General features: G+C 43.5%; 1 protein-coding gene across 1 annotated transcript in view; it reads right to left on the bottom strand.

Annotated features, from left to right (window-relative positions):
• Positions 1 to 22733, bottom strand: part of NRBP1 (nuclear receptor binding protein 1) — a 435736-nt gene that overhangs the window by 203585 nt on the left and 209418 nt on the right. The window contains exon 7 of the mRNA XM_085613305.1: positions 7224 to 7307. Coding sequence (XP_085469431.1) covers positions 7224 to 7307 — 84 coding nt within the window. The remainder of the gene's footprint in view (positions 1 to 7223; positions 7308 to 22733) is intronic.

Below are 22733 nucleotides of genomic sequence, written 5' to 3'. Positions count from 1 at the left end.
AGATGTGACTGGTTCTTTAGTCACAGTGCAAGTACATAATAATACCTTGAATGACAGCACTCATGAGCACATTTTATTACACTAGTTTATAGTCCGCTTGCCATCCCATTTTGGGTAGAGATGTCCGTATATGGGGGCTAAAATTATTGAAATCTTTTACTGCGCCACCCACAGCAGCTCCTTTAAAGAACAAAGAACACTAACAAAGTTCTAAGAACTCAACGCATGGCCAGAACCACCAGCCATCTTCCTTCTTTTTTGCTACTGCCCAAACAGATAAGTCTTGTCAGGCGTTGCTTTTACTGTTGAATGAATGTTTGCATTAAGTTTCTTTCTTGTGATGATTCAAGTTGGTATAAGTGAGATTCATGTAATACCATTAATGGCAAGGATTCCATTTATTAGCCTTGGAGAGTATTATTATTAAATATCTTAAACAAGTAAAGATCTGGCACTTTTGGGTGACCCGGCTCGGAGTCAGAGTAAACTTAACAGACGCTTCAAGATGAGTCGCGTTGTTCATTTTATCTAGGCTAGGTTTGGCCTTTTGTTGGTGCGGGGCGCGCGTTTGAATCAAGAGCGCCCAGTGGTTTTGCCTTTGAATTTAGTGTGGGGCACGTGTGTGAGTCAGGAGCGCCCCGCGGATTTTGCCTTTAGTTTATTGCGGGGCGTCCGTTTGAATCAGGATCGCCCTGCGTAATTAATTTAATATTTTTCTGCGTAGAGTATATTTTTAAAATCAAGGGGACTCACCGTTGCTTAGTGCGAGGGAGAGTCAGCACGTCACAATGCTGGACGACTTGTCGGGCAGCCATGCCTCTAGATGGACATGTACCAGTGCACCAGCATCACGTTCAAGCTCACACGCAGAGTTTGACGCGTGCACAAGTGCTCCTGTCAGTTTCCCAATTGGTAAACTGACAGGAAACCCACAATACAATTCTGGCATGTTTTTAAAGGCAAATAATCTTGGGTAGCAAGTTTAATTAGAATCAGAGGTACTTTTGACAGGTTTTTCTGTGGATCTAGTGAGAGGAAATTTATGAGTTGATTGTAGCTATTTTTTCATGAGAATTTAACTGATTAGTGACAAATTAGAAAGCGGAGTTTTTAAGAACCAATTTAAATAAGGTTGTATTTAAGTGTTTAAGGAAATAAATATATTTTTACATTTCTAATGTCAGAAGATAATGTCAGTAGACAGGGTGACATGAGTCCAGAAGAAAAGTTTGGGAATATGCTGAATTAAGTTTGCCTCTGATCTTGATTAAAAAACTGGAAAAGAAATTTGAGGACATCTCTAAATAAAGGTAATTCCACCAAAGAGGAGCGTTTTTGGCCAGCAGGTGAGGGTCCTTGACCAGTGATGAAAAAGGGAGGAAAAGTAAGTAGGAAGAGAAAAGATTTAGAGGTTGATGGTTTTAAGAGCAAGAGAGCAAAGGCTGGCTATGTTGATGGAGGATTTCGTAATCGTACGAAACATGGTAGTGTCGATGACACACAAGGGGACCATGGTAGAGGTCTGATGACTTCAGAATCAAGGATTTAAAGTAGTAGAAGGCATACTACTATCCTTTGTGATGAATCCTCAGGGAGTGCAGAAATAGAGCCCAGTTGCTCTTCTGAATTTGATTCTGAGGTGGAAATTGTGGAAAAGGAGAAGTCTCTGGACAATAAATTAGTTGACAAGGCTGATGGCCTTGGTGGTGTGATGGACCCACTTGGGGAGTCTATATTTGACCCAATGATGCTGAAACATCCTCTTTTGCCAGAATGGAGCCCGGCTACGCATGTGGCAGAATACGTGGAGTTGTGGTTAAGGAAGCAAATCCCTAAAGATGTGAGAGTGAGACTTCGATCTGAATGCCCATGTCCTAATCTAGCAAAGAAAATTGTAATGACACCGGATCTTGACTCAAACATAATGGCGTTCATTGGGAAAGGTGGTAGAGATCCAAGGAAGGGATTAGATAAAGGATAAAGAATGTGCCAAGAAAGGCTCTTGGATCTGACTGGCCCGCTCACGAAAATCTTTGATATGGCACAACAGGCCTATGGGGCAAAAAAGATTTGGATGTAGAGGATTTGAGAGAATGGGTACAAAGAGAGGTTTGATTGCTGGGCAATGCAAACTCAGCCATTTCAGTGGACCCCAAATTAGCTGAACTTGCTAATAATGAAGGTGGCTTGGAGGCCAATGGAATGTTGTAGTAGAGGCATTTATTAAAGAAATGTCAAAATATGTTGTGGCTTTCAGCTCTTTACAGAAGTCACAAAGAGATAAAAAAAGGTCTTTTAACGTTGTGTTCTGTGGTGGGGCTGTGCGAAATAGAGGTCATTTCTCCAGCCGTGGACAAGGGATTACAAAGACCTCCTTTTCAAAGAGGTTCAGACCCAGTACCAGACACAAAGTGGTTACCAACTTGGAAACTTTTATCCTCAAAGGCAGAGAGCCAACTCGAGAGGAAACAGACTGTCTAGAGGATCAGGTAAGTCTAGGCCCTTTTGTTATCCATGTAAAGTTGGGCGGTAGACTTGCTCAAATTTATCAGAATTGGTGTGCTATAACGGAGGACCTGTGGGTTCTTCAGACAGTCATGGGGTATCACAGATTTCGTAGAGGAACCAGTTCAACACCGTTGTCCGGATATGATACGATTTGATTCAAAGCTATCGGAACACTAGTGGATCCAGAAGTGAAACAATTAGTGAAGAAAGGTGCTATTGTGGAGGAATTTGGATCCCTGTATGGGGTTTGTGAGCAATATTTTTCTGATGGAAAAGAAAGGAAAAGGTATGAGACCAGTCATAAATTTGAGACAGTTAAACGAGTGGGTGGAATAGCATCACTTCAAGATGGAAGGAATCCATATGCTGAGAGATGTGTTACAATGAGGAGACTGGATGACGTGGGAAGGAACCATTACAGCGCAGTCATTACAACGCAACTGCCTTTACATCGCATGCCAATACAACGCAGCCATTACAATGCATGTCACTACAACGCATGCCATTACAGCGCATTATAAGGTAAGTAGTGGGGAATAGTAATTTTTACCCCTACGCTATCCAACACTTACCCTACTGTTGCCCTAAAAGTATTATGCGTTGTAATGGTATGCATTGTAAAGGAATGCGTTGTAAATGTAGTTTCTAAAAATGAGTTGTGATGGCATGCGTTGTAAAATCATGCGTTGTAATGGATGTTGCGGTGCAAGAACGGCATTGTAAAGGCATGCGTTGTATATTTTTGCTTTGTAATGTATCCTATTTGGATGACGCGTCTAGACTTGAAAGATGCTTACTTGACTATTCCAATCTGTTAGGGTCATCAGAGATTTCTACGGTTCAGATGGGAAGGAAAGTTAAGGGAGTTTGTGTGTCTCCCCTTCGGGTTATCCTCTGCCCCATGGTGTTTCACCAAAAAGCTCCGTCCTGTATTGGCCTTCTTGAGGGAGTGAGGAATTAATCGGATTATTTATTTGGACATTTTAATAATGGATCAGGAGAAAGAGTAGAGGGTCACACAAGGTTGGCAATAAATCTAGTAGAGAAACTTGGGTTTGTAGTAAACCGAGAGAAGTCTTGCCTAATTCCAAGTCAAGAGACTCAGTTCTTAGGGTTTTTGATAAACACGATTCAAGGTCATCTAAAGATGTCGATGGAAAAGGTCAAGAGGATAAGGAAGGAAATTTGAAGAGTTCTGGTGATGGAAGTGATTTCTTTGAGAAAGTTGGCAAGGATTGTGGGTCTGTTGTCATCAACAATTCAAGCCATTTTTGCAGGACCTTGGAATTATCGTACTATTCAAAGGTTGAAGGGCAGTCACTTAAGACATGGTATGAAATATTCAGAGGAAATAATATTTCAGAGGAAGCGAAGTTAGAACTTCAATAGTGGTTAGAAATATGGAGGCTTGGAATGGGAGAGCAATTTTCGGAGTAAATCAGAATCAATCATAGAATCAGATGCGTGTTTGACTGGTTGGGGAGCTTGTTGTGGTGCGACATCGACTGGTGGTATTTAGACAGTGGAAGAAAGGAAAATGCATTTAAATTGTCTGGAATTACTAGCCGGGTCTTTTGGGATAAAGAGCTTTACAAAGGACAATGCATGGTGTTCAGTTCTGTTGAGAATGGACAACATGTATGCAGTGAGATATGTAAACAAGTTAGGAGGCACATGTTCAAGGGATCAAGTAGATCTAGCCAGAGTTTTTTGGGATTACTGTTTGAGTCAGAATATTCCAGTTCAGGCGGAACATATTCCAGGTCTGAAGAATGTGGAGGCAGATTGGTGCTAGAGGAATTACTGGGACTCCAGCGACTGGAGTCTCCACAGGTCAGTGTTCCTGAGGTTGATGGAAGTTTGGGGTCTTTGTTATGTGGACCTGTTTTTGAACAGAAGGAATACCCAAGTTGGTGACATTTTTCAGTTGGCGTCTGGATCCCAATTCGGCGGGATAGATGCTTTCAGGCAGGATTGGAGGGGACATCACCCCTATGCTTTTCCCGTTTGTTATGATCACGCGAGTAACCTTATTAGTTAGCAAGTGGAGGGAAGCAGTGGTTTTGATAACACCCCTGTGGAAGTCTCAAGTATGGTACCCAATCCTCTTAGAAATGTCAATAGATTTTCCAATATTACTTCCAATGTTTCAAAACATTTTGTTGGGCCCATTGAGGGAAAATCACAAGTTGGTGTCAGATCAATGGAGACTGATGGCATGGAGAATTTCAGGCGAGTCTGGGAAGTGCCCGGACTTTTGGAAGAGGCTTCTAACCTTATTAGAGAATCCTGGGCTCCAGAAACAAGAAAAATGTATAGATTGGCGTGGGAAAAATGGTTACGCTGGTGTGTGGAGAGAGATTTTGATCCCGTTTCAGTGGGTGTAGTTGAACTAGTCAACTTGCTAACTTTGTTTAGAGCTGGTCTGGCTTACAGAACTATCAATGTATATAGATAATCCATTGCTGCTGGTGATTAGCTGGGTAATGGAGTGTCTGTGGGACAGAATGTTCTGGTGAAAAGGTTAATGAGAAGTGTGAGAGTTTCTAAGCCTCCAGTGGACAGATATTCTTCTGTTTGGGATGTATCGAAGGTGTTATCGTATTTGGAGAATTTAGGAAACAGAGGGTTGAATTTGAGGATTCAAAGTGGGAAATTGAGGACGTTGTGTCTGCTTTCATTTAGAAGGGTTTCAGATGTGAAAGATCTGGATGTTTGTCCTAGGATTTTTAACCCAGAAGGAGTTTGTTTTTATCTGTGCAGAAGAACGAGAACAAATTCAGAAACCATTTTCTACCCTTATTTTGATGAGCATGTGTTGTGCGTTGTTTGAAGGAGTAGGAGAAGAGAACTTATGCCATTCGTCTTTCAAATGAACAGCAGCTTTTAATCTTATGGGAAAGTTCACAGGGCTCTGTCAGGCCCGACACTAGCTAGATGGGTGAAGGAGGTGGATGAGGAAATCTGGTGTTGATGTGAGCAGGTTTGGTGCACATTCAGTGAGAGGTGCTTCTGCCTCAAGCATTCATACTTGGGGATGCTTTGCAAGATATTCTGAGATGTGCTGATTGGTCAAATGATTCAGTGTCTCAGAAATTTTATTTTAAACCAGTGATGAATGCAGCTTCTTGTTTGTTAGAGAAACTTTGAACTTGCAATAATGTTAGTCTCCGGTCTGGTCATAAAACAGATTTTCAACCGCTTTGATGGACAGATAATCTGGATTTTATTAAAGACACGGAGGCTAATATTATCCCTCTCTTAACCCAACCCTTGTTTGATAATGGTCGTTTGTTTTTTTCATCGGTCATGGACAGCAATGAGATGAGAAGATGGTGCCCCGAAAAGAGTGGTTAACTTTTCGTCTGGAGTTATCGAGCTTTTGTTAATATGGACTTCTGTTTGGTTATATTGCAGTGCACAAAAAGAGAAGGAAGATGGCCAGAGGTTCTGGCCCTTTGTTGAGTTCTTAGAACCTTGTTATTGTTCTTTGTTATTTAAAGAAGCTGCTGTGGGTGACACAATAAAAAGATTGCAATAATATTAGCCTCCATGTCTTTAATAAAATCCTGATTTTCTGTCCATCAAAGCTGATGAAAATCTACATTTCGCTTGCTTGGTAAAATTTTACAGCATCGAGGATTTCCGTCAACACTTTATCCTGTTAATGCAATTAGGCTACACGAGTAAAAGTGGTATGGCAGGGGATAGCTAACCCACAGTCTACACATACTTTTATGAATGCCATTTGCCAAAGAAAGATAATACAAGCATTTGGGCATGCCCTCTAAGATATTAGGTTTTGGAACTCTACTGGACAACATCCAAGTAGAAAAATACCTTAATTTTTGCAGGACCCTAAAACTGCTTATTTCACAAAACATATCTGCTGCTATTTATCGATCACAGAGCAGACACCAGCAATAATTCACTAAACTGGTAAAGCTGTACTTGAAATGCCTGCACACACTAAGTGCCACTAGTGTCAAGCTGAGTTCAAAGACCACTTGATTTGACATTTTCTAGCCCAAATTCATCTTAGTAAATCCACAGTATTAGTTTGAATTTAGAATACAGAGATTCAAGGGTGGTGGCTAGGTTTTAAGAGTTTTCCTGACTTGGAGAACACCGCACCAACTTTGCCCTTCAAGTCATCAAAATCTGCATCTTTTAAATAGTAAACTCATACCAACTTTATGGTGCAGCAGTTTACAGAAAACTTGGTGAATATAAGTCACAAGAATGACAACACAACATGCAGACAACCAACAAAAACACTCTGCAACAGACAATGAGTAAGTCTGATGATTGGGTACCTGGAAAAAACACACATCTAATACTTTTACAATATCAGTGTAATAGGTTTCAACATATTTGCTACAAGTTAGAACAGAAAAGTAGACAAAGAAGAGGAAAATGTAAGTATTGACTGATAGTGTCCTAGTTGATAATATGCTGAAGGCTCAGCAATACACTAAGCGGCTGCAGACTCTTGCTCATGGCTCTGGTGGGTAGACCAGGAGTGGAGCCATCAACAGAAAAATGTTCTTTGAACACATGTACAGAATAATTGGATAAAGATGCATGTATGTTTGCAGAGGTATCCATACTGCTGCAATACGTAATGTGAGCAGTAGATGGAGAACCATCTTTTTCTACTAGCAATATATCATCAAGTGCATAGTTAGTACACAAAGTAGTGTGTTCTAACCCACCTCCATACTCTGGTGCAAAGAAATGAAGGTTCTTCTGCTCCTCTCGGCAAGTCTTCACATGATTGTTGATCGTGTCAGGTGCCACTGAAAGAAAAAAACAGACTTTAGCATGTCAGACAAAAAAAGCAAAACAGCCAGGCCTATATATTTAAAAAAAACTCCAAACCAGCAGCTGAGAAATATGGAGGGGCCGATGGCAGGTAGATTGATTAAATCTGATCTGAGTTATAAGCCTTCCCTCCACCAGGCCTGTGAAAATATGGACAACCATGTTGCCCAGAAGGAATCTTGCTGAAAAGATTATATATGGCTTTCCTACTGCTCAGTAAGTAACAGCAGAAAGAGTGCAGACCTATGGTGACAGTCTGAACATTACCATCTGTAAAATGGAAGAAACCAGCCCTAGTCAAGTATACTTTCTGAGCCCTCATCTATACTAATGGCATACTCGAGTCAAGCACCCCATGCACCTCTGCCACAAATTGTGAGCCAAAAGCCGTTGAGAGATGGACTATAACCCTCCAGGCCCCTCAGAACTCATCCCTAGCTAACAATCACCTACCCACTTCTTTGGCATTACGACAAAGACGCCACCTAAAGTAATACTAAAGGGAGTACAATTCATGGACAACCAAAAGAATCACCACCTACCGAGGGAACAGGAAATGTTAAGTGTTCTTGAAGGAACTCTGCATAAAACCGGTGAAAATCCCCCTTCAACATCTAGTTGTTTTACTGTGCAGAGGCCACATACAGCAGCATTATACCCCCCCTTCCATGGCAGGTTGGGTGAAGGGCCTCGAAGAAGCTTAGATTAGATATTCAGTGGAAAAAACTACAGTTTATGCAACTGTATGATTAAGGCAGGTTATGTCGTCTTAACCTAGCTTTAAAAAAATGAAATTCACTTAAAAACCAGTTATAGTTGTGGTGAGCTCTGTAATCCATAACTCATGCAAGTCATGTAAATCCCAAATCCCAAATTAAATACATTGCTTACAAACTGACTTTTTACACTAAGTAACACTTAAAAGCACAACTTCATTAAATAACATTCAAGCCAATACAAAAGGTTATATTTTAAGTCATCTCATTGTAAGTGTTAATATTAACGTAATCTAACTTGTAAAATAATTCGATATTTGTAGCTACATCTATTACATTAAGGGAACGATCATGAGCATTGCATTTAGTGTGACTGTTACAGTTCGCATGGCTTTTTTTGCCAGTTATGGATTGTGTTTTTTTTTTAAATCCCCATTGATATTACAGATATCATCGGCCAAACCCAATAATTGTTCATTGCTGATTAGGGACTTAGTCGGTTCTCATGTGTGCCTTGATCATCTTAAAATGTTTCTTCTCTGGACCATGCACTCCAAATAAATCCTTGATTAAGATTCTCTTTCAGTAGCCATGTTGCGCAGGGAAAGCAGCTGAGGCACAATCTGAGAACTCAGCAGAAGTGTGGAGAGGGGAAGGATGGCAGGTAAATTGATTAAATCTGATCTGAGTTTTAAGCCTTCCCTCCTCCCTGGCCTGTGAGAATATGGACAACCATGTTGCCCAGAAGGAATCTTGCTGAAAAGATCAGCATATATGGCTTTCCTACTGCTCAGCAAGTACTGGAGACATCATACCACTGAAAGCTGTCCTACCAGTGGTTGCTAAATCTGCCCATGCAAGATGTGGTCTTGTGCTATGAGGAGCATTGTTATGGCAGTTGGTGTGTAATGTCCAAGTAGGCAGTGGCATGGCAGAGGGTGCTTAACAGTGGAACATAGTGTAGATGCTATGGCAGCCTTTTTAGTTGTGAAGAGGATGTATGCAAAAAGGAAAAAAAAAAAAAAGGGAGGGCAGGATGGGGGTTAGGATCCCAAGAAACTGGTGGTCCTGCATAAAACCGTAATGAACTAAGGAATAAAATACTATAGTCTTGTCAAAAATAAAATAGATTGATGACCAACAGAATTTATAAAAACATGTTTAATATGAAAAAAACACAAAGGCAAATCATTAATATTGAAATGGAACCCAAATGTCAAAATGAAAGGGAGCACTTTACTTTCCTGTATGGCTCTAGCAATGTATGTTTCTGGTGAGAAGTACAGAGAGAAAGAATTTTGGGGTGGCGGTACAAATTGTGAATACTCTAGGAGCATTCTTCATTGTAGAACGTTAATGACAAATCATTATCAGGCTACTGCACCATCAATCATGCTGTTTGAGGGTGTTATTTGATAACAGCAACAAAAGTAATGAAATACAGGGATGCACACAGTCGTGATCGAATGCTTCTGAAGATGGTATCACAAATTGGAAAACGGATACTCTGCACTGTTTTCACTGTGGCAGATAGTTGAAATGATCAGCAGGATATCAATATTGAGGACATGCTGATGAATGTAGAGACACCAGAAAATGCTGGTTAAAGAAGATGCAGATAACAGATTACACAAGAACTACATCCAGACGAGAAACACCTCAGCCATTATTACAAAGAGCTACCAACAAATGTGCAAGATCTGTTCATAAAAATTCTACAAGATAATGACAATAACAATAAGCAATACTGTACAATGTGCTTCGTTACAAAGGTCTGCTATCAACATCTGTTACATATATTCATTTTATAGGACTGAGACTAATGAAAGGCTGAGTGGACATGAAACACTGATGTTACACAAAGTTCTTTGCAAAGAATGCATTAGTCCACCGAGTTATAAACAATGTCCAATATAGAGATGGATAGAACACAGTGAAACAGAGGAGGAAGATGCCCCCATAGGTCCTTGCCAGAGTCCACACGGCACAAAATGCAAAACATCTGCAAGGTATCCTTTCACATTTTGAGTAAGCAAACCTTGTACTATGATTAAGCCTCATCAAATTTGGACAAAGGAGCAAAATGAAAGTTTTAACTCCTCCTCTGTAGGAAAAGATTAATTGTAATGAGATTCCACTTTAAACCGTAGAATGTCTCTCAACAACAAAGTGAGGAGGCAAAGATTGTCAGTATCGGAGATAAAAGTTAGGTGCACAGCAGAAGATGAGCAAGAGTCAATCAACATTTCGCATATGTACAAGAACTGCAGGCTAGACATCTTGGGTAACTGGAGATTAGAGACCGAACTGTGCTTTCTGTTTAACTGTGTACACTAAACAGAGCAGTTCAAAAGCAAAGAGTACCGTTTGAGGGAGAACATTAAGAAGGCTATAGAACAGTATTTTAAACAATGAAGGAGAAGCAACATTTTCCAAACAATGTGAGTTTCTAAAGCCAAGCCTGGACTACAATTTGATTCAGAAGCAAAAAATAAACCAGTAGATTCAACAACAAACATGTGCTACATAAAAAAAGTGTATCACAAACTTCTAGGCACTATAAGCAAAAGGGAGGCTGTTGTGACAGAAACGACCCTGGCACGGCTTTGAATACTGTGCAGCAATGCCATTATTCATTTACACTGTTTAGGTAGCTTTTACATTTTTTCGCTTTGAGTCCCACAATCATGCAAGTTAACTTTTCAGCCTTCCTGTTAAAAGTGCTGATATGCATAAAGACAAAGGTGCCCAAAGTGAGGGAGTATCTACAGCCCTCTCTACATTGGTATTTTGGGACTGGCAGTAGGGATGCCAGTGAATGGACAATTTCTTTTACCCATTTCCATTTCTACAGCATCTGTTCTACTAGTCACATCTGTGTGGGTTGTGGATGAAAGGTGTAGGTGCATTGTTTGGGTGGCGCAGGAGGAGCATGGAGCTTATGTTTATATTTGGCTGCGTACAGGCATCTTGGCTTTCTGGTGAAAGCGCAAGATGGATGAGGACATTAAGCGAGGCTGCCCAGGTCCCCGTTGACCTGAAAGCTTTTTTCTAAGCATTCTATACTTTCCCCCAGTGTCTTTGCGTAAAGGGTTAGACTATCTTGTGGACGGGTTGTGTGATTCTGTTTTCCCACTATGCATTAGCCTGCTGTTCTCCTGTCTGAACATTTTTAGCCCTGCCTCCTCGTCCAACCTCATCTGTGGCACAAAAGATTTGACTGACTGTCTGGATTCAATAGGCATACATACCTGGCCAGTAAAACCAGATCAGGGAGGGCTCCTAATGACCCTCACCCAGCTATACAGTATCTCACTGGAGAAGCCTCGAGTTTGATCAACGCACCATGGCTTACCAGTCAGCTCTGTGGGTAAGACCTGGTCTCCCATGCCAATTCAAGTCTCCACACTGTCACACTACCAATCAATGTAGTTAAGAAAATATCAAAATCGAGAGTTAAGGCTTGCCTGATGTCTGCCTTCATATCAGGCTGAAAGCAAGAGTCAAGATTCTGACTGGAGGCCATGTTGGACTGCCTGAAGACATCTGTGCCCTACCTGTTCGACTGCCCCTTTTAGAGAGCCTCTGAAAGGAGTTCATTAACATCTGCCTGAAGATATCAGGGAGCTGGGGTGAGGTTTGCACCACCCTCAAGAGAAGAGTTTGTCCAGCTGCTAAGCATCAGCAATGGTGCCTATAGCAACTTGTGGTGAGCCAACCTGTACAAGACATTTAAGATCACATTGGGTTCTTCTCTTGACCTGGAGTAGGTCTAAGATTTAGCCAGGTGAGGCTCTGCTTATTAAAATACACAAAAGGTGATGGGAGAAATGCTTGCAAATAGCCTACACCGGTGGAAATCGCTCTGGGTGGCATTTCAACCTATCCTTTTTTGTAGCCTGTGCTACTGTAGACAGAGGCCTGCCTTATGCAAATCAATATGGACTGTACTACTCATGAGAACAGTCTAGCCTGTACTGATAGGCAAGGCTAGGCTGAAGGGAACAGCAGGCCAAAACTGGTCTTGTTGTCATTAGCCCTAATCAAGTTAAAATTTGGATAGTGTAGCATAGTGAGCAAGGTACCCACCTCTGGGCATACTGTTGGCCACTCACAGTATTACATTAAGTACACAAAAGTTGATGGACGAAAACTTGCTAACTGTCTAAACCACTGGTAACTGCTGTTCTCAGCACTGCAAACCATGTGTGAATCAATTGTGCAGCTGCAGAGGTATCAGTGGTTGAACCCCAGACTTGTGCAGTGTCTTTGTTCCCAGCTCACGTTCCTAGTGCTGCAAGAACTTCTGGCGCAGCAATAAACAAACTAATCCACAGTCGTTTAGATACCGCATCATTAATGTTTTATCACCTTTGGCAATGAAAGCCATTAACTGCACAGAGCAGTTACCAACTTATTGGTCTTGCCGCGATAGCCCTTTGAAATGTGAGTATCTTAGTGTGCGGGAACCAGGACCACATTGGTGGTGTGCTGTTCAAGGTACCAGACATCTCAACATTGCCCCCATCAATTCCTTTTGTGCTGGAACTTCTTTTCTGTGTGAGGTTTTCTGGTCATTTTTATTGGTAGGCTAAAATTTGAACCTGGGTGGGCTAGAATTCAAACCCCAGGTAGCCTCTGAACAAGCACAGAGAGGCTTTGACCAGCTGAGACTTCATGAACACACATTTCTGCATCCCCTTTGGAGCGGATACAACTATTGTGTTACCACTAAACCATGTCTAAAGGAGAATGGAGCATGGTAATTTCACCAGAAGTGAGCGTGGATCCCATTTGTGCTTGGCATTTTCTGTAAGATACCCTGACAGTGGGTTACCACTAACAAGATTATGACACATCTGCACTAGAAAGGCAACTGCACATAGATCTAGCTAAGAGGAGGCTTGGGAGCCTTTACCTTTGTGTTAATTTTATGTACAGTACTCAGCCTTGTGGATAATCAAGAATACTTTTGCTTTTAATGAAAGTAAAGCACAGACTGGACACAGAGAATTGCCTGGACAGCTGTACCTCCCAACCCTGGGAGTCAAGTGCTAAAGGTAAGTAGTAAGTGATAAATCTAAAGTCAAATATTAAGGTGGCCTCACCCCACCAGAAGTAAATAACACTTATTAAAATTGGTTTTCTATCATCAGACTCCAAAATCAGATTTCACAGAAGCACTATTCACAGTAAAAAAGATGAACAGCTAGCATATAACCAAGCAATATTAACAGTTATGGGAATAAAGCAAAATGATTGTGAGCTTAAACCTACAATTATTTGTAACAGAAAGAATATTTCCTCATCAGTAATCCTAGTCCTCCATCAGCAGGAGTCTCCAGTAATTTAAGAACCTTATAGTTCCCTGGAATACGCTTTCCAAGAAAATACATGTTGTGCATTGCCTTTTTCAGACAGCCTAAAGAACAAGTTGCTTACCCTCAGTAACACCTTATCTGGGTATCTAGCCGCATATTCCTTACATTAGAAATATCTCCAAGCAGGATCTGGATTTTTTAGGGAAGCAGCAACCCTGTGCCCATATTGGTGGCATCATTCGATGTTGAGTCAGCCACACAGTGAAATTCGAGGTCACTATACAGGCGCCACCCCAACACGCTGTCAGTTTCTATTTGTGACTTCCATGCCAAGAGCGCAGAGCTACGAAGAACACTGGTGTGTGAAACTAGGGCCCTGAAAAGGGAATAGCTTTGTACCTAGAAATCCAGTAGCATTGCGAAGAGGATAGGTGGGTTGGTAAGGAATCTGTGGCTAGACAGTATATATACAAGACAAGGCATTACAGAAGGGAACTTGTTCATCTGATAGAGACTTCTAGCCGCAGATTTATTAGCTTAAAATAGATACTCAAGAAAAAGCTCCAAAAATACCTCCACGGAGGAGGGTCAGCGAACTGAATTTAGACCAGAAAGAACTGCAGACCAAACGGTCAAAGTGCTTGTCCCGAAAGACCAGACTGTCCAGGCAGTAGTGCTTGGTGAATGAGTGCTGCAATGCCCACGTTGCTGCCTGGCAGATGTGCAGGACGGGAATTCTGTGTGCTAATACAGTGGTCGTAGGCTTTGCTCTGGCGGGTTGAGCACACAAACCCTCTGGGGGTTGCTTTTTGGCCAATGTGTAGAAGATCTTAATGCAGAGTACAATCAGTCAGGAGAATGTTAGATTCTGCACCGCTTTGCCCTTTCTTGGCTCAGATATACCTCATGGCGAGTTGATCATCCACCCGTAATGGTTTTCTGTGGTCAAGGTGGAAAGACCATGCTCTTTTTGGGTCCAGCCAGTGGAGTCTCTTCTCTTCCTTAGAGGAACGAGGCAGAGGGTAAGAAGGTAGGTAAAGTGATGGACTGGCCTACATAGAACGGGGTAACTACCTTCGGCAAAAAGGATGCTCTAGTCTGAAGCACCAGTTTGTTTGGAAACAAGAGATGTACCGAGGCTGAGATGACATTGCCTGCAGTTCACTGGCCCTCTGGGCAGATGTGATCACCACCAGAAAGGTCGCCTTGATGGTGAGAAGTCTAAGAGGGCAGGTATGAAGCAGCTCAAAGGGAGCTCACATTATAAAGGTAAGAACCAAGTTATGGTCCCATTGAGCCTTAACGAAGGGAGATGGAAGAAATGTGTTGGAGACTTTAAGGACCCTATGTACAATAGGTGACTTGAAGGAGGGCTGATGTGGTAGTGCCAGAAAGGCAGATAGCACAGATAAATAATACTTCAATGTGCCCAATGCAAAGTCCTACTGGGCCAGGGTAAGGACAAAAACAGAATTTACGAAAGGGGGGCAACCTCTTTGGCTTTACACTATGCCACAAACTTTCTTCAACAGCTGGCGTAATAAGTCTTGGTGGAAGGACGCAGTGCTGCCAAAATAAGATTAGACTTCGGACGGAAGGTTGAAAGCTGTCAAATGTCACCACTCAAACCCCACATATGAAGGCTGAGCATGTGGAGAATCCGCCCCTGCTGTTGTGACAGGAGATCCACCCTTAGGGGCAGCATGATCGAAGGACCAATGGAAATTGCTCAACAGCTCGGGATACCAGACTTTTCAGGCCACAAGTATGACTTGGGCCTGGTCGTTCCTGATCTTCTTGAGAACTCTGGGCAGAAAGGCATACATGAGGCCTGAGCTCCACTTGAGACTAAAAGCATTTCCAAGTGAGAGCGGTCATGGAAATTCCAGCAAGTATAACTGCTGACATTGCACAATTTCGGTAGTGGCAAACAGATCTAACCAAGGCTCTCCCCACAGCTGATCGAGGCCTTCCACCACCTCAGGTTGCAGCAGAAGCTCATCCGCTATTGTGGAAGTACGCATCCTGCAAGCTCAACGCTACCATCCAGTCTCTCGGGTTCAAGGCAGACAGGACTTTAGTGTGAGCTTTTTGAATTTCTCTTTGTTCCGGAAGAAATTGAGAGGGTGCAGGTCTAGGATAGAACAAAGGGCTCAGTCTTTCTTGGGCACCAGAAAGAGGCAGTGCAGGAAGTGGGCTCTGTATGACTACCCAGAAGTGTACAGGTCTCAATGCAAACCCAAAGTGCTCGATTCGTGGTAGTTTGGGCGAGCAGCCTTTGGCTTAACACAGAGGAGTGCAAGATGTTTGTTGTGCACACAATTACGAATAAATTACATGACAACAAGCATTGGCATAGCCAATAGGTCTCGCCTTTGGGACCTTATAAGTGTATAGCCAGAGCTATTGGCTTTGCCATTGTGTTCAAGCTATGTTGAAGAACATTGTGGCTGCTGTGCAGCATGTTGTAAAATTAGAATATAAAAGTCACAGGCATTTTTGTTACCTTATATATAACCAAGAAGACATTATGTACAACTGAATGAGCCCATTAAAAAAAGAATTAAAATAATTTCTAGTTCTGAGATTGTCCTCTTACTCTGGCAGCGAAATTAATTTGTATTTTTATGGTTGTGTGTTTAAAGTGGGAGATGAGGTGTTATTATAATGTAGCACATATTTTCAAATAGTTAAGCATGTTTTAATGAAAAAACAAATATAGAACAATTAAAATCTAAAGAAAAATGGGAAAGTGTGTATATAATATGGGCAATAATGAATTTTAGAAGAGCTGGTACGTAGTAACTTCCTTTTTATAACCGTTTAGTACTTCAACAGCTGTTCTAAACAGACAACTGTAAGTAGTAATTTTTTTTTAAATAATTTGTGAGCCGACTCCTGCAATTGCAATACAGTTATTTATAACATATGGCCTTTTTAGGTGCTTCTAATGTTTCATCCTAGTAGCCAGGGCTTTAAGTGGGATGAAAAAACAGAGGGGGGGGGGGGAATCTCTCAAAGGGACGTGGACAATGTAATTAAGGGCGTGTCTTAAAAATATTTAAACTACTAATTGATGCTTAGTTAGCATGTTGTGCCTCCTGTCTGGTATTTTGCAGTGTCTGTCATTGCACATCCAGATATATAATGCAACAAGTAACATTACACTTACAACAAGCCTGGACTATTGGTTTTGTCAATGGCTGTTGGTTGCATATGATAAACAATAAAAGCAACAACCGTGGCTTCGTTGTACATATAGAACATTGAAAATGCTTCAGTTCTAAAATGGTGTGTGAAAGAACTATAACCGGTGTCTTTGAAATTACACTAAATGCAGTGCAGATTAAGTTTCTTTTCACAGAGGGTAAGGGCAAAAATTGAGAAGTTTTAACTGTAAAATGGGCGGGACGGGAAGGATTGATGCAAAGTAGCCGGCAAGGAGAATCAAACGTACGAGCAAGAAATACTAGGGCCACAAAAGAAATCATAGGGTAGAAGGCTGTACGAGTGTGGGAGAGTTATGGGGGGGGGGGGAGGGGGGGACAGGGGGGGGTCAAAAACAGATGGGAAAAGCTGGGGTGCAGAGAAGCACATGGTGCTTTAAAGTAACAGAGTGTGATGACTGAAAGCATAGAAGGGAGGCCATTGCAAAACACACAATATCCTCTTGACAAATCAGGTAAACCTAATATAACTGGCACGCACAGCGCTCCAATACCTTTGGGTTGGGTTAAGGTTGCACTATTTAAATTAGTGCAAAAATAAACGTCATCATAAAGAGGTTTATCTTCAATACCTACATGGAATGGTGGGCAGCAAACTTGGGCTGCTGGGGTCTCGTGGAGGTCAGGGTGTCCTGCACTTTCGGATAGCTGTGGAAGGCAGCAGCCCAGCTCCAATCCCTGTGTGGAGGTTGCGGAGCAGCAGCAGGTAGAGCTCTGGGCTGCAGCTCGTTGTCCCAGTCGCAACCATGCACACAGCCTCTGAGCCCAGGCTCCAGTAGCAGGAAGACACAGGCGCCGTAAAAAAACAGAAGGCAAACAGTAAAGTGGAGCGCTGGGGTGCAGAGAAGCACTCGGTGCTTCAAAGTAACACAGAGAGCGTGATTAAGGGGACCCTTAATCTCCCTCCCAAAAATTGAATGTGAATGTATGTTATGTGAACGGTGCGCATGTAAAGCGCTCCGATACCTTAACAGTCAAAATGCAACACAAATTATGTCAAATTTAGCGGCGCTCAGCTCTGCTCCTTAAAGTTAAATTTGCGCCCTTTATAAAAAAGCTGTGCAAAGTTAAACAAATAAAAACAGATGCTTCCGAAGACGCAAGGAGAGGTGTTGGAGGAAGGCACAGAAGATTAAGGGAACTGGCTCTGGAGGCAGCGCCGTACACCCACGAGTGGTGAGGAAACTGTAGTGCAGTAAAAGCAAACATGTGGCCACTAAGGAAAAGAATCGATGTAGCTGGGGCAGTCGGCAGGGCGTTATCAAAACAAACACAAGGCGGACAAATTTCAACTGTTCACCAATGTGAGCAATGGATTATGTAAAGGCAAAACAAGCAACCAATCAAACTGGTGGGCTTGTTCAAAGCCCAAAGAATTACATCATACCTCGCAGAGCAGTGCATGCGCACTGCCTCTAGGCTCAACCTAAAAAGGAGATCCACATCAATTTTTATAAAAATAGGCTTTGCTCAAGATTTATTTTAAGACCAAGATCTTTGCAAAAAGTAAGTGCATTTTAAATAGAAATTCTTTTCAGTTTCAAAAGTGGACACTGTGCAATTTTCAATCTTTGCAATGTCAACCTATAGAGGAAAACAATGCGGTTTTACAGATAAGTAAGCAATATACAGATCCTGTCTTCGGGTTGCCGGGTCAGCAGATGGCAAGATTTAAGTCAGCACAAACACTGCGCACATGCTGCACAGGGGCTGCTGGGTGCAGAGGTCAGAGTTGAAGATAATGTCCAGTGTTACTCAATGGAGACTGGGGGTGCTTGAAAATACACGGCTTGGAGGTTAAGTAAAGCAGCTGCAAAGCTTCGGCAGTTTAGGCAAACACAGGTGGGGGTCACAAGGCAGCACCAAACATACACCACCAATGGCAAAGAGGCGGCAGGGTGCAAACCCAGTGTCGGGCGCACAATGCAAGTAAATGTGAAGAATCATGGAGTTGAAAACAGGCTGCAAGCGTTGAACTGGAGGCTTCACGAGGAACACCAGTGACAGAAGAGGTACGTTGGGATGCTCTAGGTCGCAGGGACACAGTCAGTCGAGCTACTGCAGGCCTAGGGGCTTCAGGTTAGAGGTGTCCTTTGATGTTCGGTTTCTCTTACTGGGGACGGTTGGGGGAGCCTTTGGATTCACACTGAAGGCATCATCGTGGAGTCCAGGAGGGATCAGCCAACACTATTTGGACTCAGGAATGCTGAGGAACCTTTTCTGGATTAGTGGACTGTTAGACCTCTCAGCCCTTTGGGTGGTCCCTCCTCATCATTATTTATTTTGTCCCACTTTTGCCTCAAACCCTGTTAGTATTTTTTTCCTTTTTGGGAACCACCAGACTTTTTAGTATTGATGCAGATTCAGGGAGCCATTTTATCTACCCCTGGAACTTCTGTCTGAGGGCCTGGAGCACAAAATGGTGGCCACCTGTGACATCATCAGAACCCACTGGAACCTACCAGCACCTTCCAGAACATTCCAGAACCCTGTGACAGTTGGAGGCGGTTTGGAATGTTGGGAAGCTAAGCCAGAGTTGACAGTTGGGAGTTGGCAGTTGGCACCTGACTGGTGAAGAGAGAGCAGCAGAAAGCTGAAGGAGGAAGGAGTGAGGCAGCAGGGGTGGAAACTTGTGCCTGGAGTGGGGTCCATAAACCCACCCTTGATACTAGTCCCTACTGACTGAGCCCAGCCTGGAGCCCTGTGTGGGACAAAGCAAGAAAAACCATCTTAAGGACCTGGACAGCAGGAACAGGCCTTAGAAGTAAAGAAAAGCAAGAATCTGACCTGTTCATTGGTTTTCCTGGAGTCCGACGTCGAGAAGCCTGAGACCTGGAGCCCGAGGTGGAGAAGCGGCGCTGACTGGAAAGCAGACGTCGTACCCGGAGCCGCCAGAGGTCGAGAGAGGGCGCCGACGGAGGTCGTGGAGAGTACCAGAGGTCGTGGAGGAAGACACCTGAGGTCGAGTGAGCGGCGTCGACGGGGGAGTGAAGTCCGCCCTCCGGAGTCGCCGGAGACCGAGGTGAAGCGTGCCGGAGGTCGGGAGTGGAGGTCGCACTCCGGAGCCGGCGGAAGTCGACATCGAGCCAAGACAGCCCGACGTCATCGAACCGGAGGCCGACATCGAGCTGAGGCCGCCGACATCGAACCGGAGCTGCCCGAAGTCGACATCGAGCCAAGACAGCCCGACGTCATCGAACCGGAGGTCGACATCGAGCCGAGGCCGCCGACATCGAACCGGAACCGCCTACCGGCGTCAAGAACTGACATTGCGCCGAGGCCGCCGACATCGAACCGGAACCGCCTCACGGCGTCGACACGACTCCAGCGGCGTCGGAGCTTCATAAAAAGGGCAGTAAGTGGAGTAGAGGGCGCCTAAGGCCCTGTGGAGCTCTAAGAGACCATCCTAAGGGATAAAGAGGTGTTAGAACCAGCCTGGAAGTGCCAGGGGTGACCTGTGTGAGGGGTTGTGTAGTTTGGGAGAGCCAGATTCCTAGATTACCCTTGATCTACCTCAGTTTTAGCCTCAGCCTTACCCAAGCTAGGTGAGACACCCTCAGGCCATCCACCTAACCACAAGCTGTGACTGGGCCAAATCAGCCCATAGTATTTAAAATGTGATCTGATTTACAAGCGTCACTGTTGGCTTTTATTATTTATTGAGGGTACTGTATTTATTGTATTTATCTAAATTATTCCTGTAATGTATTTATTGTCCTGAGCTAACTTATTTCTGTACAGTATTTATTCTCTCACAGTATTTATTTGACCTGATCCTATTTATTGCACCTGTAAAGTGTTACTATTTATTTGACCTGCACTTTCTAAGGAGAAGCATGTGTACTGTGATTGTATTATTATTTATTCAATCAGCAACTAAGAGAAAAGAAGATAAACACAGTTATTTTCATAATTTTTAAGGTGTAGTGTCGTTTTTGGAACGGATGCACGCATGGTTATTGTGTGGGTATGACGTATGCTTAACACGGTGCCTGACCCCTGACCACTCGAGCCAAGCTACCACTGTGTATGTCTGGAGAGACCCCGTTACCACCACCCTTTCTGGTGTGGGAGTGGGGTTTTTCCAACATGGACCACCTGGACGCAGGCTGGAGGCGTCAGGGATCGTGAATCCGGAGGGCACTAGAGTCCTTAGTTTTGGTTTCTTGTGGACAGAGCCGATGTTCTATCGAGTTCTGGTCTTTTTTCAAAGGCAGGCAGTCCTCCCAGGGGTTGCGAAGGTCACTGGCTGCTAGACAGGCGTTCTCTTTGCAGGGTCTCTGAAGCTGCAGACAGGCCAGCAGGGCTGGGGCCAAGTTAGTGGGCATGGTCAGTCTTGTCTGCAGAGCGGCTTCCTCGCCCTTCTTAGGTCGGCAGGAATTAGTTTCAGGGTCTGGCGAAGCCACCTAAATACTAAATTTAGGGGGCATTACAGGGGAGTAGCAGAAAGGGACAAGACAATGGGTTCCCTACTTGTGGTGACCCTTGGGTCCAGAAACATGTTTGGTGGTGGCAGGCTGCCTAAAGCTAGTCTGACCACACGAGGGTTGGTAGGTTTTCAGGGGTGTAGGAAGCTGGCTCTGTATATACTATACCAAAGTAAGGTATAGTGTGCACAGAGTCCAGTGGAAACCCAAAGGTAGGCAGAGGTAAAGGAGATAGCACCTCACCTTTGTGGTCGAGCAGTAAGGCTTTAACAGAGGACAGTGTTAAGCATTTGTTGAACACACAGTCAGCAAATTAATTCACACACTCAAAAATTGAACTTAAGACCAATAGTTTTTGTATTAAAAATATTCTTTTAGTTATTTTACTTTCTAGAACCAAGCAAGCCTGTCACAGCTAAGTGATAAATACTTTGCAGTAAGGATACAGTTGTAACACAGTTTGGATTGTAAATGTATATGCACTTTGTTTTGATTTACAGTACTGTTACTGAGAAATGCAATGCTTTGAAAATTCAGTACATATACTTTGAATGGGATTTTTAGTAAAATGACCAGTACATTACTTTCGAGTTACTTTTCTTACACAATGCAGTATACCCGAATAATGCACTGGGACATCTCCTGTAAACATGTAAGTAAAAGCGTTTTTGTTATTTAGTACAGTTGTAAAAGAATTTTAGATTTTCCAACTTCACACTTAAAAACTTTTCATAGAAAACAGTTAATGTTATTCTGTGGAGGCAAATAGTGTAATCGGTTCAAAGGTAAGTACTTAGTTGTGGGAGTTAGTATTCTGGGGTTAGACTCAGGGGTCCAACAGGGTCAAGGATGCACTCATGTTACACCCTCAGCGGCACTAGGGCAGCCGGGTGCAGAGTGCAGGGGTGCCTTTTAGGGTCGGATCTTCTTACCAGCTCCTGGTCGCGATTGGGGGGGGACCTTCCGGTTTGAGGCTGCAGGCGTCGGCTGGAGGCTTGAGGTAGGTCAGGGGTCACCAGATCTCGAGGCCTCCAGCCGACACCTGCAGCCACAAACCGGAAGGTCCCCCCCAATCGCGACCAAGAGCTGGTAAGAAGATCCGACCCTAAAAGGCAACCCTGCACCCGACTCCCCACAGCCTTGGCTGGCCTAACCGATGGTGCCTAACCAACCCCCAGCATCCCAACTTACCTCTCCAAGTTGTGATCACACCCAGAAGACCTTCGTCCGCGAGCTTGCAGTGTGTTTGCAAACCAGAGATTCCCCATTTAAAGCTACAGGGCGCCCAACGCCAAAACAGCACTCTGCCGCCCCAGCGACGCTGAGGGTGCACCTTCTGTGCTGGCTTGAAACCCCCATTTGCCCTGAGCTTAAGTTCAGGAGCTTTGCTCTCACAACCTTGTGGCCTGCTCGTAAGCAGCCACCAACTGGAGGCCCCCTATCCCATATTGGATAACACTGGACCTCCGCACTCTGCACCCGGCTGCCCTAGTGCCACTGAGGGTGTAACAAAAGTGCATCCTTGATCCTGGTGGACCCCTGAGTCTACCCCTAGAATTCCAACTCCCAGAACCGAATAAGTTTCCCTCCATAGGATAATATTGACTGTTTTTCTGTGAAATGTTTCTAAGTGTGGAGTTGGAAAATATACAAGTCCCTAAAACTGTAACAAAATACCCAAAATGCTTTTACTTATCGGTTTACAGGAAA

Source organism: Triturus cristatus, chromosome 6 (genome assembly GCF_964204655.1).
Source record: "Triturus cristatus chromosome 6, aTriCri1.1, whole genome shotgun sequence".
Taxonomy (NCBI): domain Eukaryota; kingdom Metazoa; phylum Chordata; class Amphibia; order Caudata; family Salamandridae; genus Triturus; species Triturus cristatus.
This window is presented reverse-complemented; position numbering and strand designations above follow the sequence as displayed.